The following is a 16956-nucleotide window of genomic DNA, read 5'->3' as shown; positions in this document are numbered from 1 at the left end:
GGTGGACGGAGAAGATGCCACTTTATTGGGGCAGAGGCAGGCGCGCCCGGTGGCAGGCGGCCTCGAGAACTATCCCATGAGGTTCACAGCGGGCTCAGTGCCTGCTCGTCCCGCGAGCGGCTGGCAGCCAGCGTGCAGGGTCCCATAAATAAGGGAGGGGCAGGTGGCTGGGGAGGAGACATAAAACTGACATAAAATGTCTACACGGCATAAGTAACAATACTTAAGGGTACGGCTGCGCCGAGGCACTCAGCGAGCCAAGGAGGTGCCGGGACCTCCCTCTGTCAGAGCGGCTGCACTGGAGGGGTCAGGGGCCCACCAGCATGCTCCGGCGCAGTGCCTCCGCGCAGCCAGACAGCTCCATGCGCTCCAGAGCTGCAAAGACACGGTCAAGGGTGGCACTGGTCTGCTGGCACCAGCGCTTCAGCATCTCATACTGCTGGTCACGGATGTGGGCCACCTCCAGCTCCACCAGCTCAATCTCTGCCTCACGCAGCTCCAGCACCCGCATGAACTCCTTCCAGCGCCGCACTGGCACCACATCGATGATGGTGTAGAGTTGGCTGCCCTGCAGCAGAGTGGCTCCGGGCTCCAGTGAGGATGAGGGTCCCACCTCACCTACCGGTCGTGCCGTGCCACCAGGCTGCTTCTGCAGCAAGACCTCGTGCTCAGGGCTCTGCCTTGCCATGCCACCAGCAAGCTTGGTCACCTGGGAGGAGCGTGGCTGGGTCCAGCAATTGCTGTCAGCCATCTGGGCACTGCCCTGGTACAACGGCACAGCTGCAGCCCTGACTGTGGGGTTGGCAGCCTGCACTGGGGGAAGTGTGCTGCCTGCTGAGACATTATGCCAGAGCTGCTTCCTCTTGTGGTAGATGGCAAGGGCACCCAGGAAGAGGGGCCCGGTGAATGCCAGCAGAATGTACTCCAGTCCAGAGCCTGCAAGGAGGAGCAAGAGCATGCCCATCAGCCAGCCAGCACAGTGTCCCCCAGCCCCCACACCCAGCACCACCAACCCTGTACCTTGTCTGCACACTCTCTGGCACTCCTGTCCACATGCATCTTGGGTGGTCCTGCAAGGACGGCACTCACCACCCTCGGGGTAGAAATCAGGCTTGCAGCTGCCACAGACCGTGTCCTGTGTCTCTGAGCCTGGGGAAAGGGCAGGCCTCAGGCAGGGTGGCACAGCCAGAGGTGACACAGCTGGTGAGGGGGGCTCAGCTGGTGGGGGCACACTACAGGCTAGCCAGAAGCACTCACAGGGTTGTTGGATGAGGCGCCCAGGACAGGTCTGGCACGGCAGGCAGGAGAATTCACTGCACTGCCCGTCGAGGCAGCTGCGGAAGTGCCCAGGCTTGCAGCCACAGGCAACGTTGCTGGTGGCTGAGCAGTTGCTCAACACATTCTGGAAAGCTGCAGAAAATAGTAGTGAGTGGCATGGTGCTTCAGGGCACAGTGCACCCTGGCATGATGCAGCATGGCAGTGTGGCCTGGTGTTAGCTCACCTTGGTGATCACATTCGTAGCAAGCCTGGCACTTGGTGAAGATGTTGGGCTGGGCACGGAAGGTGCCACTGGGGCAGGGGTCACAGTGACTGTCATTGCCAAGGCTCGAGCAGGGAGTGGACAGGAACGTCCCTGTGGGGACAGAGAGGTGACAGGGAACATGGCTACCCGTGGTGGTGTGCCCACTGTGCCATGGTGTGCCAAGCAGCTCTCACCTGCGGGACACGGGTTGCAGCACCGGCAAGCCTCCTTGATCCAGTTCATGCCAGCAGGGCAGAGGCGTCTGGTGGCATGCCTGTTCTGGCACTGTGGGGCCTGCGTTTCACTCACTGCCAGCCACAACGCTGCCAGGATCACCTGCAGGCAAGGAGAAGCAGGGGTGCAGCAGCCAGAGCACTCCAGGAGCAGTGTCCCTGCAGTGGGCAGCTCTTGTACCATGCTCCCCACCCTGCAAGCCACATGCACTGGGCTACCAAAGGCAGAGCCAAGCCCAAGTCAGTGCCACACGGACACCAGTGCCTGTGCCAGGCAAGATGCTGCACCCGTAACCCCATGCTCTGGAGGTGTGCAGGTGTGTGACCCCAGCTCCAAGAGTGCTCGATGGCAGCCTCTGCAGCACATATTCCCCCTGCACCTGGACGAGCAGCTTCTTTCTGGTGGCACGCATATCAAGTGGCCCACTGTGCCACCCCCTCGTGTGTTCTGCGGGGATGTTCGGCCCTGACGCCGCAGTGGGGACAAGTTGCCTCCTGGCCGGCAGCGCAGGAGGGTGTCGGCAGCCGGGCGCGGGAGGGTTAAATGCTGCCAGCGCTGCCTTTCCTGGGGCTGTTCTTCCTCGCAGAGGAGGCGATTTCCTCTCCGGGAGGAAGCCGTGCCCGCTTCACGCTCCCCACGATGCTATCGGCCCCCTACGTGCGTCCCGAACTAGGTCAGCGCCGCCCCGCTCCGCGGACAGCCCCGGCGGGGGCGGTGGGGGTTGCCCGCGCTGGCACCCCCTCAGCCCGAGGGCACGGCAGGGGCCCGGGGAGTGCCGCGGGGTAGGCAGCGAGCCAGGGGATTCCTCGCCGGGGGCTGGATTTCCCGGCCGCGATGGCCCCGATTAGAGCCTGAATCATTTTCTGTTAAACTCCTCGCCGCCGGACTGGAAAGGGCACCCGCCCCGGCCCGCCCGCACAGCCCAGTCTACCCTGGCACGGCTGTGCCATGGTGGGCCCCGCAGCGGGCTCGGCGCGGGGAGCAGGTGCCCGGGGACAGCGGAGCCCTCGGCGCAGGCGACGTCGTGCCGCGGGCTGCACGGCAGGGACAGCCACGGCTTCCTGTGCCGCCCAAGTGCCGCTCCTGCCCGCGGACGCGGCGAGGCTTCTGCTCCCGCCACCCGCGTGCTGGGGCAGCCACCGCCCAGGATGGCTCCCAGCAGCCGCCACCGCTGGCAGCCATGACCTGTGCCCGCAGGCTGGTGGCACAGCTGGTCCCCACGACAGTGCCCTGCCCGCAGCCCTGCGGCTAAAACCCCACAGCTGCATGATGACCATGGCCACAGTCTTCGTGGCCGTGCCATGCCTGTGGCCACCATGGCCGTGCCTGCAGTCTCTATGGCTGTGCCCAGAACCATGCCACGCTGCAGGCGCTTTGCAAGCAGACTAGTCCCAGGCGTTCTGCTGTGGAGGGTCAGGGTTTCAGAACTCTTGGCACTGGGCTTACACCACCCAACCCTCCTCCACACCCCCTGGTGCATCCCGCAATTGATGCCAGGAATCCACGGGACCCCAGTGCCAGCACACTCACCCAAGCCACCCCTAGGCAGCAGCGCTTCATCCTTGCGGCCGATGCGGCTGGGTCATGCCGGGGCGGTGAGTGGAGCGGGGCGGTGGGCACAGCGGGGTGTCAGGGCAGCTCAGCGCCCAGGCAGGGTGCCCGACCCCCCATCACTGCCAGCAGCGGCGGCAGCGCGTGACGCGTGGTGACTGAGCAGCAGCCCTCCCCACGCAGCCTTTTAGAGCCGCGGCAGGAGGAAATGCTTTTTTGGAAGTGAGTCCGGGGGGTACGAAACCACATGACGGGAGCGCCGGGCGCGGGAGGGACCTGCGCTGCCTTGCCATGGGCCGCCCGGCCGCTGCCTTCCCTTCCCTGTCGGCGCAGATCCACTGTGGCTGGGAGGACGTGCGAGGCTCGGGAAACAGTGCGGACCCTCTCCCCAGGACTCTCCCTGTTCCGAGCCCCGCCGGCTACCCCTGTCAGCTGTGCCACATGCCCACCCAGAAGGATCCCTCTCATCCGAAGGAGAGGCGAGGCAGGCACGAGCGTGCACCAGCTGGTTTATTGCTCAGCCGGGACGCAGCCCAGCACAGGACGGCGGCTGGCATCTTCACCACCACATCCCCATGCAGCTCCTGCACTCCAGCCCCAGGTGCTTCTACCCATTGCCGCCCACCCACAGGGCAAAACCCCTGCTCCAGCCAGACGCTGGGGCCACTGCCCACCCCAGCCGCAGCATCATTCCCTCCTGCCACCATCCCCAGCCTCCTCCTCACACCACTCAGGGCACTGTGCCACCGGCACTGTGTTCCTCTCAGCACCTTCTCTACTCACCACCAGCAACATCGTTAACCCTTCCTTGCCCACAGGAGCTGCCTCATGGCCCCCTACAGCCCCCCATGTCCCCCTGGCTCTCTGCCCAGCACACCATGGCTGGGCCCCAACTCTCATCTCTGTGGACAAGGGTTTGGCACAAGCCACTTGCCACATCTGTCCCCGCTCCAGGGAGAAGCAGGCAGTCCCATGCCACCACACCTGGGGCACATCCTCACCAAGGGGATGGGTTTGCATCCCCACTGGCATGGCACCCCAGTGCCCACTCGGCCTGGCCCCGGCATTACAGTACGGTTAGAAACGGGAACAGCTCCTCGGTGCAGCCACGTGTCCATCCTCACCACCTCCACGTCTCTCAGACCTCCCTGTAAACACAGAGCAGGGAGAGATGCCCTCAGGACCAGGACCCAGGCCCTGAGGAGCATTCTCTGGGAGCACGCAGGCAGGAGGGTGCTTACGAGGCAGTCAGTGTGGAGTTGAGCAGCAGCGTGGTCCGGATCCGGTGGAGCTGTGCCAGCGTCAGCTTGCGGTGCTGTGCTGCCTGTGGGTCTGAAAGGGTCCGGTGTGCAGCGGGCAAGGGTTTGCAGATGAGCTCCCCTGGGAGGGACACAGGACTCTGCCCTGGCTCCTCTGTCTCCGAGAGCTCAGAGGTGGAGCTGCTGCTGCTGCCGGGGGCAGCCAGGAGGCCTGGGGCTTGGCTAGTCCAGGAGGGCTCAGCACAGAGGTCAGAGAGGCTGCGGCTCTGGCTGAGCAGGGCTGGGGACCCATGGGGCACAAGCTGGGGCAAGTTGGCCTCTGACTTGGACTTGAGCACCCTGGCTGGGCAGGGCAGGAGCTGCACAGGTGTCCGGCGGCGCAGCCGGGGTGAGGAGGGCTGCGGGATTGGGGTTGCCATGGGCGGCTGTCGGCCCTCCTCCTCAGCCACGGCCTCTGGCTGCTGGCCGAAGTCCCGCAGAGAGGTGGGTGACAGAGTGCCATAGGCGCTGTCGATGGAGGATGAACGGCAGCTGCTGGCCGTGGGGTCTGCCCCGTGGGACAGGGGTACCGGCAGAGCTCCTGCTGACAGCTCCTGGGTGGGGGTCTCAGCCGAGGTGGGGATGTCAGCAGAGTTGCCAGTGCTGATGGAGGTGCTGGTGCCCACAGAAGAGCCATCCGAGGTTGAGCTGAAGGGTCCCACATCCCAGTCTGGGGAGGAGAGCTCGTCGCCACAATCCACCGCCACCACGGCCAGGGTCTCAGTGGAGCCATCGGAGGGGCTGTGGGAGCAGAAGGGTGAGGAGGAGGCTATGCTGGGCCAGGGGGTGTGTGGGGCCCCCCTCCACACTCCCTACCACTGCTGTGAGTCTGAGCTGGTGCTGCCGTGGCGACGGACAGTGGGTGAACTGGCAGCCGAAGTGCTGCTCTCACCATCATCCTCTTCACCCTCTGCCTCCTCCAGGTGCCGGCGCTGCCGCAGTCGCTGCAGCAGGTTCTGAGGAGAGGGAGGCATCAGAGAGCCACAGGGTGCCTGGGGGACATCCACCCACCCACCACGCAGCTCACCTGGGCATTGCGCACAGCCTCAACCCAGCTGCGGCACAGCGACTGCCCACTGGCCTGGAAAGTGTAGGCGGCCACAGCACTGCCCAGCTCGTTCAGGTAGATGAGGAGGAAGGATCCTGTGGGCAAAGGCCATCAGCAGTGTCTAGGGACCCCCCCCTGCAGCCCACATCACCCCCAGTGCTGCTCACCCGTGTCCCTCAGCTCCCGGCAGACCACCTTGTCCACCAGCAAGGGCTGCCGAACCACCTTGGTGCGCTCAGCCTTCTTGAGAGGCTTGGTGATGAGGAAGAGGTCAGTGAAGAGGAAGCAGTAAACATCCATCTGAGGGCAATAACAGGGCCATAGGCACCAGTCAACATGGTGGACAGGCAGGGGCGAGGCACAAAGCTCCCTCTACCCAGGGTCCTCACCTTGCTGTCTTTACCTTCCCTCATCCGCAGGCTGCCCTCAAGGAGGAGCTGCCGGGTGTCCTCCGGGGAGGTGCCAGGGATGGGGGCTGTCAGATCCAGCCGCAAGAACTCCTTCAGCAGCTGCCAGGGGCACAGCATGGGGTGACATGGCATAGGGCATCAGGGCATGGCATGGCGATAAGTAGCACAGCATGGCATGAGTTAACTTGGCTTGCATTGTAATGACATAGGGTGACATGGTATGACATGGCATGTGGCATAGATGATACTGAGTAGCATGGCATAGGGTGGTGACTGTGCTGTGCCCAGCCTACCTTGTCCACCTCATCTGTGCTTCCTTCCACCACCTCATAAGTATCAATGCGGCTGAGGATGGCTGCCAGGCGCTGCCGCTCCTGTCGCTGCCGCATGCGTGAGTTGACATCATTGATGAAGTGCTCCACAGAGCCAATCTGCATCCAGGGTGCTGGTTGGTTTGAGGGGCCAGGGAGACCACCCCACACTGTGTCTCACAGCCCTGGGTCCCCAGCCCCTTACCATGGTGGTGATGGCATCACGGGCACGTGGGTCATCGGTCTTCTTCAGCACAGACTTGAGGAGCAGTGGGTACTTAGTGAGGCGCTGGTGGGGCTTGACCAGCATGTCGCTCAGCTTCAGGCGGCTGCACTGCTCATGCTTCTCGGCCCACTGTGACACACAGGTGTCAGCCCTGGCACTGGCCCTGGTGCTAGCTCTGGCACCAGCCCTCACCCCTTCCCCTTACCGTGACGTAGGCACGGAAAAGCTCGCTGTCCCGCAGCAGTGCCCGCATGTATTCCATGCAGCCCTCCTCCTCCATGCAGTAGCGCACGTAGGGCTTGAAGAGGGAGCCGAACTGGGGGGCACAGGAAGGTGACTGCAGAGTGTGGCACAGCACGTCTCCCCGCTGCAGCACAGGGCACCCCACTCACCATCTTGAAGCCATCAAGGAAGTCAAGGGGGTTGAGAGGAGCCCCGGTCCGTCGCGCCTTGGCCAGCACCGGGGCCATGATGCCACGCCACAGCTCTCGGTGCAGCCGGATGATCTCGCCGATGTTGCTGAAGAGCCGCTCGGCGTCCACCTGCAGGGTGGGAGGCAGGCTGCTGGCAGGCACCGCAGTCAAGTGCTGCTGGTGTGGCCAGGCTGAGGTTCCATCTGCCCCTAAGGGGTCCCTTGTCCCACAGCCCCAGCACTCACCTCGCAGAGCAGCCCAGATTCCTGCAGGTTCAGCAGGCAGCAGAGGAAGAGCTGCGGGGACAGAGTGGGGAGCTGGTAGGGTGCAGCCGCAGCCCTCAGCCCCCAGCGTGGTGTGGCATGGCTGTGCTGGCACTCACGTCTGTGATGACTTTGAGCTTGCGGATGTAGGTAGCCTCGGTGTGCAGCAGCTCCCAGATGGCTTCCTGCTGGTGGCACTGCCGACGTGACAGGGCCTGCCGGGCTGAGTGTCAGCACCGTGCCAGCGGCCAGGCAGAGCCACCGCAACCCCCCCCACCAACCAGCCCTACCTCTGCGCCCTGGATGATCTGCTGCCAGCTGTCCTCCAGCACCAGCCCAGCCTCGTCCCCATCCTCCTCCCAAGAATCGCGGTCAAAGCGGAGCTGGGGTGGCAGCTTGGGCAGCCCGAAGGTGCCATAGGCGTGCAGTCGGCTCATCAGCTGCTCCAGCTTCTCTGACTCCTGGCCAAAAGCGGGAGGCAGAGCGGCTGGGTGGGGACACACGATGGATCCTCTCACCCTGACCACGCAGCTGGGGCGGCTCAAGCCCTAGGAGGACCCAGTCCAGCTCCTAGGCATAGCCATGGGTGTCTCCCATGCCCTCTCCTCATGCCCTACCTACCCGCCCGAAGGATCCGGTGCTGGTGCCAGAGCCGAAGAAGCCGCTGAAGCGGCTGGCAGCGCGATTCTTCCAAGTGTCAGTGCCATTGGCAGGCAGGGAGCCACCGCCGTGAGGAGCCAGCTCGGGGCTGGGGATGCTGCTGTCCCCCAGGAACTCCGTCATGTTCTTTCTCCGCCGGCCCGGAGCCTGCAGCACGCACAGTCGGTGCCCCCCGGGTCAGCGCTCAGCACTGCACAATGGGTGCAGCTGTGCCACCGGGCTGGGGACAGTAGCACGGCACAGCACGACGCTTCAGCAAGGCTGGCCTCAAACACCCATGGGACAGGCAGACACCCGGATGGCACCCATGGGCAGCGGGGGCCCCCCGGCCGCTCTCCCCTGCCTGCACTGACCTGCCTACCTGCATCCCGGGGGCACGCCACCGCGGGTGCTGCCTGGGCGAGCAGCCCTGGCAGCGTAGGGGCTCAGGGCATCCCGTGGGGCACAGCCCCCGAGCCCAGCTGCCCGCTCAGCTGCGCTCCCAGCTCGGACGGTGGAGCCTGAGTCCGGCAGGCTGTGGCCTGGCTGCTCCGAAACAAAAGGAGGTGGGGCCAGCACCAAAACCTAGTTTCCCTCCTCGCCAGATAAGCGAACCCGAGCCGAACAATCCCCCGGCCGAGATCAAAGCCCCGGCTGGCCTCGGGAGCTGGGTCACGGCCAAGCAGCTCCTGCCGGCAAGGGCACCGCTGCACCGGCTGCTTTCCGGCATAGACCCAGGCCGCGCTGGGATGTAGCCACTGGCATCTCCCTGCTCAGGCACAAAGGGCAGCAGGGCCAGAGTTTCCTCTCTGCCATCAAGATACGGGATGTGGCACGCTGCCGCCACTGCTGCTGGCAAAGCCCCACGCCCTGCTACGTCCCTGGCCCCCGCGGGGGAGAGCCACCGCAGGCACCGTTCTTATTACTTACCGTGCCACCGAGTCCCCGGGCACCACAGCCACTGCCAGCCCCATTGCTCAGGTGTGGTCTGGCTCCCACCTGCCTCCGGGAAGGTGACTGGGGCCAAGTTTCCTGCAGGGGCAGCTGATTTCTCACTGGCACCCTAGCCCTGCCAGGGCCATGCTGGTCCCTCAACCAGGCATCATAGTGCTGGACTCGAGTGGCCACCAGCCCTGGCCACGCAGCCAGCTTGTCACTCTCAGGGCTGCCGGTGCAGGGCTGAGCAATGTATGAGCCACGGTGCAGCTTCCCACAGCCTGTGGCTTGCTCCCACGGGGAGTGGTGGCCAGCCCAACCCCACGCCTTATCTGGGGCCAGGGTCCATGGGGCAGGACTGAGCTGCACTCAGCAGCTGCCAGGCACCAGAAAGTCTTGGACCAAGGTGAGCCTCAGGGCCAGGCTAGCATTAAGTGGCTGACATTGCCTGGGCCCCCAGGGCTCCTGTTTGCCTTTGCTTTGGTGCCAGCCCATGCCTGGCATAGCTGTGGGGCCAGTGCCTGCAGCTGAGCTGCCACACCTGGCAGAGGGCACTGCCCATATGCCTCCACCAGGCACAGCACAGGCAGAATGGCACAGCCCAGCTGTGGGAGCTCCAGGAGGGTCTCACACTTTTACCACACAAGGCTGTTCAGGAGACTCTGTGCTGCTTCCCCTGTCCCCATGTCCCCATCTCCCCAGCAAGGATGGCTGTAGGGGGATCCTGCACTCCACCAACTCCTCTTCTGATTCATTTCCCTGGGGCTGGCACCTGCACTCACCACGCTGTTGGCACCCTCCTGGCATCCTGGCACTGCCTCTGGTCCAAGAAGCAATGTGGTGCTGGCAGGGCGCAGGATGGGCAGGCTGACCGACCTGGCATCCCACATTGCCTGCTCCAGCTTCAGCTCGTGCCCAGGTTTGGCTGCAGGAGCACCAGGCTGTTAGAGGCCCCCAGGAGCCCTGGGGCAGCTGAGTCTCCCCCTGGCCCCCCCAGCGCACCTTTCACCCGCAGGTAGTGCCCCCCAAAGCGGTATGCCTCGAACTGCAGGGACAGTGGTGTGTGGGACTGGTCCAGGAAGATGTCCACCTTGCCCAGCTCGATTGCCTTCCTCTCAAAGACTGGCAGCAGAACCTCCCTGTGGGGACAGGAGCCTCACATTTGTCCCCACATCTGTCCCCGTATCCACCCCTGCATCTTTTCCCAGTGGACTCACCCCAGGGACTTCTTCTTCAGGGCTGGCACAATCTCTGCCTCGATGTCGATGTTGAGGTCGAACTTCAGGGTGAAGCATTCCTTGCTGGGGTCCTGTGGGGAGGCAGCAACCACTCACCCAGGGCTCCCTCCCTTCCACCTGTGCAGGCCACACTGCTGCCTCCCCTGAATGCTGCCATGAGAGGGGCTGGTGCCTTACATCTGTGTGCCTGCGCCAAGCCTTCTTCTTGGGCAGCTTCAGCCCTGAGCTTCTCTCCTCCCTGCAGGGACAATGTAGGAAAGGTGATGAGGATACCACACAGGCTGGGGAGGTGGAGGAGACATGCAGGGCCACAGGCTCACCCTTTGCTGTCTGCAGGACCCTCCTCCTCCTCCAAGTCGGAGGCAGGGCTGGTACGTGGTGGGCACGAGCGTGTTGACATGTTACGGGCCAGGATAGAGCCTGCAAGCAGGCATCAGGTTGGGCTGTGCTGGCACCCTCAGCCCTACGCCAGCTCCAGCTGCATCCCACTTCCAGTCCCGTATTGTGCCAGTCCCAGTGCCACCACGAGCGGCAATGCTGTCCAGATCCAGCTCAGCTCACCTTGCGGGGGCAGGTTGAAGCGGATGTGGCTGTCGAAGTGCATGGCGCCATGGAGGCTGCCGTCGCAGAGCTCACACAGGCTGAGGGGGCCGCTGCGGCTCAGCTGGCGGCACTCCGCATGGTGGCATACCTATGGGCACACGCATTGGGTGGGCACAGACTGCCTGGTGGCCACCAGCTACACATGCTGGCAAGAGGGACAGGTGGCACCACGAGCATCGGGGACACCTCTTATCATCCCAGCTGCTGCTGGCACAATACTGAGGCCAGCGCGGGCACGGGGAGGGCAGCTTGTGCAGAACAGGGCTGCAAGGCAATGCCACCGTGCTCCACTCTGCAGAGCCCTACCCCAACTCCAGCACCGATCAGGGACCCTGGGAAGGCTGCATGTGCAGCCGGGGAACACCACCGGCACCCATGTCACCCGCACCCTGCCGGGTCCCGGGGAGGCCGCCCTGCTGCACCGGAGCCCACCCGCGCCGGTGAGAGCGGAGTCCCCGCGGCAGGGCGCAGGAAGCCGCAGTCTGCAACAAAACAATGCTCCAAGCCAGCGCGTTTCCTCCCATTGTGTGCGGGCCGCAGCCGTGGCCCCAGCCCCACCGGGCATTCACAGAGGGTTATTTTTAACCCCCGTCCAGGCCCCCGGCGCACCGCACAGCCCGTGAGCCCCGGCCACAGCCCGCCTCTGCAAACGGCAGTGCCACCGGGCACTGCCTGCGAGCCCTGCAGCACCGGCGGCCTGCCCTCGTCCCCACGTGGGGCTGCCGCCGCTGCCCTTCGTGCGGAGAAGCGAGCCCTGCTCGGGCTTGCCTGCACCGTGCTGCTGTGGGGAGGAAGCGCCCGTGCAGCTCCGGCCGCCCCCGCTTCCTGCCCTCCTTCCTCCCGGTGCTGCTGAGGTCAGAGCTGACGCGCTCCCACCACCCGCGCACTCCCCAGGGGGCCACCAGTCCCTGCACAGTACCCACCAGTACCCGGCACCCACCAGTGTCCTCCCCTGAGCCACAGGGCAGCCCCAGCCCTAGAGACACGGGGGCCGTGCCGGGGACGCTCTGTTCCCTCAGCCCCAGCCTTTCCTTCTTGCCCACCGAAGGACTCAGGCCAACACTACAGCGGCTGTCATGGCACCTGTGAGCTGGGGAGCATGGCCACAGACTCTAGGCAGTGACTGCAGGTGGTGTTCCCCCAGTGGGCACCCCCAGGACCCACAGCAGCTGCCTCACCAGTATGCAGCACTCCTTGTCCACCTCATGCTGGCAGCCTCAGCCCCAGGTTTATGCCCACAGGAGAGGCCCCTGTGCCCACATCAAGGGTCAGCTTCCAACCTTACAGCACATGGCAGCTTTACCCTCAGCAGTTGCCCCATGAAGTGAGGAGGGACACCATGAAGCTCTATGCCACGGCAGGATGAACCCCCATCCCGTGCTACCTGCTGGGTGCTGTTGAGGGTCTCTGGTGACGGCAGTGGGGTAGTCCCGGTGAGTCTTGGCTACACCCTTAGGCAGCTGCAGCCCAGCGCCACGTGTGCCCCCGCTGGCGCTGGCCCTACCACCCCAGCAGTGTAAACAAAGCACAGTGGCACACCTACCGGAGTGGCAGGGCTGCTGTCCTGCCCGGTCTATGCCAGAAAGACACCGCCCACAGCCCAGCACGGAAACACCGGAGACCCACAGGGAGCTGGCATACAGGGGCAGCCCAGCCCCTGGGCAGACAGTAAGAGAGAAGGGTCCCTAAATGCACTCTAGTGTCACGTTAGCGAGTGGGGGGACAAGCAGGCAAGAAGGGATTAGCCTGAGTCACGGCAGCCAGGGGAAGCAGAGGAGCTGCTGCCGTGCCACTAAATACCACCAGGGAGTGCATACCCAGCATGGGGTGGGGGCACACAGCAGGCAGGAGACTACCCACCATGCTGGGGGACTTCGAGGAGTGGCAGGTCGGGCCAAGCCTCCTGCTACCCCTTCTCGCTTGTGAGACCAACACCAAACAATGGCAGAAGGCAGCTGCCAGGTGCTGCCCACCACCCCACGGGACCCACCTTGGCTGCTGTCCTATCGCCGGTGCAGTTGGGGTTCTGGCAGCGTAGCACCGTCTCCTCCAGGGGACACAGCTCGGCTGTTGGAGAGACAGAGGTCAGTGTTAGGGTGCTGTGGTGAGCTCCCTCCAGCCCTGGTCCCAGCTCTGCCCACGTGGGGGGCCATGCTGAGGCTCCCACACTGCAAACCCTGGGAGAAAAGCTTGGCAAAGTGCTCGAGCTCAGCCAAGGCTGGGCCAGGCTCCTCCTGCCTGCTTAAGAGTCCACCCAGGGAGTAAAACTCCCTTCCCAAGACCAGTGCTGCATCCCCAATGGAGAAAGGCATCAAGCATGCCACATCTCCTGTCTGGCACCCCATGTCACAGTGCCAGACCTGCCCCGGCTCCCCAAGGCCAGCGTGGACTGCGGCTGTGGTAGGAATGCTACATCTGCGCCTTGTCAACCCCCAAAGGGGCTTAGTTGCCACATTAAGCTTTGACAGTTAAATCGGCCTTAGGGACAAATCCTATTCTGAAGGCTTTTGTTGTGTGTCGCATCTAATCGTTTAAAAATAACAGACTGCGAGTGGCAAACGAGCGGCAGGAACACCCTGCGAGGCAGCCCCGCTGTGGCACAGGGATACTCGGAGGGGAAGGCACACAGTTTGGTGCAGAGGATACAGAGAGGCCAGGAGGTATGGCTGCACCAGGCGGCACGGCTGCACCAGCCCCAGCATCAGGGCAGCCGGCACAGGGATTTCCCCGCTGTGCTGCTCCCCTCTCCCGCATCCCTTCTGCCAAAAAAAGCAGCATCGTGCTGACCCAAGTGGGGCTGCTGCCAAGGCCGAGGTTAGGCTCAGTCTGCGGGATGAAAAACACACACAAAAAAATGTTGATTCTGCTCGGGAATCAATTCCGGACCGGCTCTGGCTGCTCCAGCCCGGACACGGTGCCGGGCACAGGCAGGGCTGCCACTGCACGGTGGGCGTTGCCGGATGACAGCGCAGGAGCAGCGGGCAGGGCCCTGCTCGCCGCCCCCCGGGACGGCGCTGGGAGCTGGGGCTGCCCCCGCGGCAGGAGCACAATGCGGGCTCTGTCCCCGTGGCTGCCCCGCAGCGCCCGCTGCGCTGAGCTGGCCTCCTGCCCCCCGCCGCTGCTGTTTCACTTGACCTATCGGGAATAATAACGGAAACAAATCAGAAATTCTTTCATGAACCCAAGGGAAAGTTTTCCAAACTCACCGAGACCGCAAGGCTGACCAGAGCAGCCGCTGCTGCCAGCGCCCAGCCCCGCACCGCAGCGGCTGGCGGGGACAGAGCCGCGTGGTCCTTCCCAAACACTGACCCTGGCAGCAGGTCAGGCACGAAGGGCCTCAAGCACCTCCTCGGCAGCGAGCGCAGAGGGAGCCCCAGCTTGTGGCAGAGGGAAGAGGGTGCCCAAATCCCCACCGGACGCTCCGGGGGCTGGAGAAGTGATTTTGTCTCCACCAGCTCCTTTCCCTGTCCCGCCACCTCCTCCCGCTGCTGCTGACTGTGCCCTTACTTCCAGCTCTCCCAGTGACAGCAAACGAGCTTGAGGCTGAACCGTCCCTGCAGCAGAGTGCACCGCGGGAGCAAGCCGTGTCAGGTGCCCGGGCCAGGAGGGAGCGGTGCCAGTGGCACGGGTTTAGTTTGCTCAGTGGTCCCAAGTTGCACCTGCAGTGTTCCCACGGCATCCCTGCTGCAGCACTCCCACTGCATCCTTGCTCCGGCCAGAGCTTCTCCCAGCCCCTTGTTCTCGTTGCCAGTGATTTTGGCCCACTGCGGCTGCCACCAGCTCCCCCCAGCCCTCAGGCACCTACCCCCAAGCTCTTCGCCGATGTCCAGGCTGGAACTCCAGGAGAAACGCTCCACCGCCCCACACTGCAGCCCCGCCAGCCCAGCGGGCAAAGCCTCCAGCTCGTAGGCTCCCCTCTTTCTCCAGTACAGAAACATTGTGGAGCTGCGGCTGGGGCTCCCCCGAGCCGTGCCCGCCCCGCCAGGGCCAGCGGTGGCACTAACTGGGGGAGCCCAGCTCCTGCTGTGAGAGTGGATCCCGGTGTCCGGACAAGCGGCGCATTGAGGCCGGCGGCCGGAGCAGCGGGGCGGCGGAGGGTGCTGCTGGAGGCTGCCCAGCGCCCGCGGGGGGCACACAAAGAGCCTTTCTTCAGCCTCCTACAGACATTGCACAAATTTCACTTTCCGCCGCCTGTGAGAGCCCTTCGGCCGCGGGGACAAGACGCGCTTGTGATGGAAATAATCAGCATGAAGAGGGGGGCTGTGCGGCGGCTCCGCATCAGACGGCGCTTAGGGGGACAGGAATGCGTTGCCCCAAGCCCAGGCTGCATCCCCGCACCCGTGGGCATGCCAGGGGGCCCCAGCCCGCACAGAGGTCTGGAGGGCAACTTTCCTTCCTGTTCAATCTGGGAAAGCACTGGTTAGGGCTTGGAACCTGCAGAGGTGGTGAAGCATGGCAGCTTTGTCCTGCCCCACACGAAACCCTCCCTTAACCACCAAAAGCCAAAACACTCAGCTGGCATGGGACCAACCTGTCCTCAAACTCATGGGCATCAAAGGCATCTTCTCTTGAAGGGTACGGAGCCCCTCTCAATCCTGCTGTTTGGTACCTTTCACCAGAAACAGGAACCAGAAAGTACCCCAGAAATGGCTGCTGTAAAGCTAAGAGCTGCGACAGGCTGGAAAAGGAATTGCCAGCTCCTTGCTGCTCTGAGTGCCAAGGGCCAGTGCCCATCTAATCACAGACCCAGAGCTCCCACCCTCGTTTATGCCCCAAAGCGCCCCCAGCTCCGTTGCCCCTTTCCCTTCATGGCAGACACAGGCTGAGCTCCAGAAGCTGCTGTGGTCCCTCTTGCCTGAGGCTGCAGCATCTGCCTTGGCCCACAGCAGGCCCTGGCTCCACCCAGAAACGGTCAAAACTGTGCCCAGGCCTGGCACTGGCTCGTGGGGATTTACTCACTTGCTTGCCCCCTGACACCAAGGTGACCACTGCCTGTCCAGCACAGGATCTAGTGCTCTTGTCTGGGCAAAGTAGGTCCTGGGGACACAGTGACAGTCCCAAGGGGGCTGTCAGCCTAGGGGAGGTTGGGCACTGGGCACTGCACCCTTGCCCATCTCATCTTTCCCAGTGTCTTTCCCACCCACTCCCTTGCCCACAGAACTCCCACTTCATCCCGCTGAGATTTTCCCCTGCCTGCTGCCAGCCCCTCTATTTGAGCCACAGCATGGGCCAGGTTGCTGGCCAAGTCCTTCCCTCCTGCCAGACCCAGCCAGATGGGGATAATTAGGTCTGGATTAAGTTCGGGCTTTAACTCTTGCACAGACTATCGCAGCTCCTCTCCCTCTCTATCCCCTGCCAGGTCCTTTGTCCAGCACAGGTAGAGAGCTCAGAGCAGTCTCCCCGGCTGGCAGCATCCCTCAGAGATCACTCACAGCCGCACGGCACTGCATTGCTCCGCCCTCCCTCCTCTGCACACCTGGTCCCTGGGGATCCCAATCGGCTCCCGGCACGGGGGAACACAGATCCTGTGGCTGCACTGTACCGGGACACCAGCAGAACGAGGCTGCGCCAGCAGGAGCTGCTGTGGGAGCCAGACTGGTTTTGCAGCCACAGCCACCACACCCCTGATGTGCTGGTGTCACCTACTCACAGATGGGTTCCCAAAAGGTCAACGCAGCTCAAGATGCTCACTCACCTCTGTTTGACTCCCACCAGCCTCATCCTCACTGCAGAGCAGATCTGTCCTGAAACACACCTGGGAAACCAGAGCTCTTACCTTCCCTGGTGGAATAGAGAGCTGGAACAAGTCGGTCAGGGCCAGCAGCTGGAGCTCCACACAGCACCTCTGCGACAAATTCCTTCCTACTGTCAACCTGGTTTAGCCCCCACCTGCACCAGTCTACAGGAGCAGAGCTGGGGCTGCTAGGCTGTGCTGGAGGCCTTGAACTGCAGCAGCAGGGGACCAGGCAGAGCTGGCAGATTAGTGTCCCCCTCTGCAGGGGCCGGTACAGCGCATGCCTGGGGGGAGCAGTGACCTAGAGCTGGGCAGTCAACAGCCAACCCCCTCCCAGTGGCTCCATCTGTGGCCATCCGAGGCAGAGAGGAGCTTCTGGCTGCTGCTTCCTCCCCCACCTCCAGATGCAGGGCTGTGCACAGAACAAGCAGCAGGAGCCTCTGAGCCAAGCACAGATCCCTGGCCACAGGGCAGCTTGAAGAGTTGCTGCTGACACAGGACACAGCACTTGTGATGGCAACCACCTCCA

The 16956-nt window shown here is 63.7% G+C and overlaps 2 protein-coding genes across 4 annotated transcripts; both read right to left on the bottom strand.

Moving 5' to 3' along the window:
* Positions 1 to 4: 4 nt before the first annotated feature.
* Positions 5 to 3479, bottom strand: TNFRSF25 (TNF receptor superfamily member 25). The gene is made up of 6 exons (XM_064171862.1): positions 3288 to 3479; positions 1718 to 1859; positions 1503 to 1634; positions 1258 to 1410; positions 1021 to 1149; positions 5 to 936 (listed from the first exon to the last, which is right to left on the bottom strand). The coding sequence occupies exons 1-6, from the start codon at positions 3315 to 3317 to the stop codon at positions 308 to 310; spliced, it is 1215 nt and encodes a 404-aa protein (XP_064027932.1). The 5' UTR covers positions 3318 to 3479; the 3' UTR covers positions 5 to 307.
* A 319-nt stretch (positions 3480 to 3798) lies between these two features.
* PLEKHG5 (pleckstrin homology and RhoGEF domain containing G5) lies at positions 3799 to 16487 on the bottom strand. Of its 3 annotated transcripts, none has more exons than XM_064171893.1 (22): positions 16470 to 16487; positions 12684 to 12760; positions 10652 to 10781; positions 10411 to 10510; positions 10268 to 10328; positions 10070 to 10161; positions 9855 to 9991; positions 9635 to 9777; positions 7899 to 8084; positions 7568 to 7738; positions 7397 to 7492; positions 7260 to 7310; positions 6994 to 7143; positions 6807 to 6917; positions 6581 to 6730; positions 6358 to 6495; positions 6044 to 6163; positions 5822 to 5954; positions 5634 to 5749; positions 5423 to 5562; positions 4550 to 5347; positions 3799 to 4456 (listed from the first exon to the last, which is right to left on the bottom strand). In XM_064171893.1, exons 3-22 carry the CDS (start codon positions 10692 to 10694, stop codon positions 4447 to 4449), a joined length of 2946 nt encoding a protein of 981 aa, XP_064027963.1. In that variant the 5' UTR covers positions 10695 to 10781; positions 12684 to 12760; positions 16470 to 16487; the 3' UTR covers positions 3799 to 4446. The 3 variants fall into 3 exon arrangements, with proteins under 3 accessions (XP_064027963.1, XP_064027962.1, XP_064027964.1); XM_064171892.1 differs by lacking the exon at positions 16470 to 16487 and adding an exon at positions 14499 to 14717; XM_064171894.1 differs by lacking the exon at positions 16470 to 16487 and adding an exon at positions 13481 to 13492.
* Positions 16488 to 16956: the final 469 nt, after the last annotated feature.

Source organism: Pogoniulus pusillus, chromosome 36, assembly GCF_015220805.1.
Source record: "Pogoniulus pusillus isolate bPogPus1 chromosome 36, bPogPus1.pri, whole genome shotgun sequence".
In the NCBI taxonomy this organism is placed as follows: domain Eukaryota; kingdom Metazoa; phylum Chordata; class Aves; order Piciformes; family Lybiidae; genus Pogoniulus; species Pogoniulus pusillus.
This window is presented reverse-complemented; position numbering and strand designations above follow the sequence as displayed.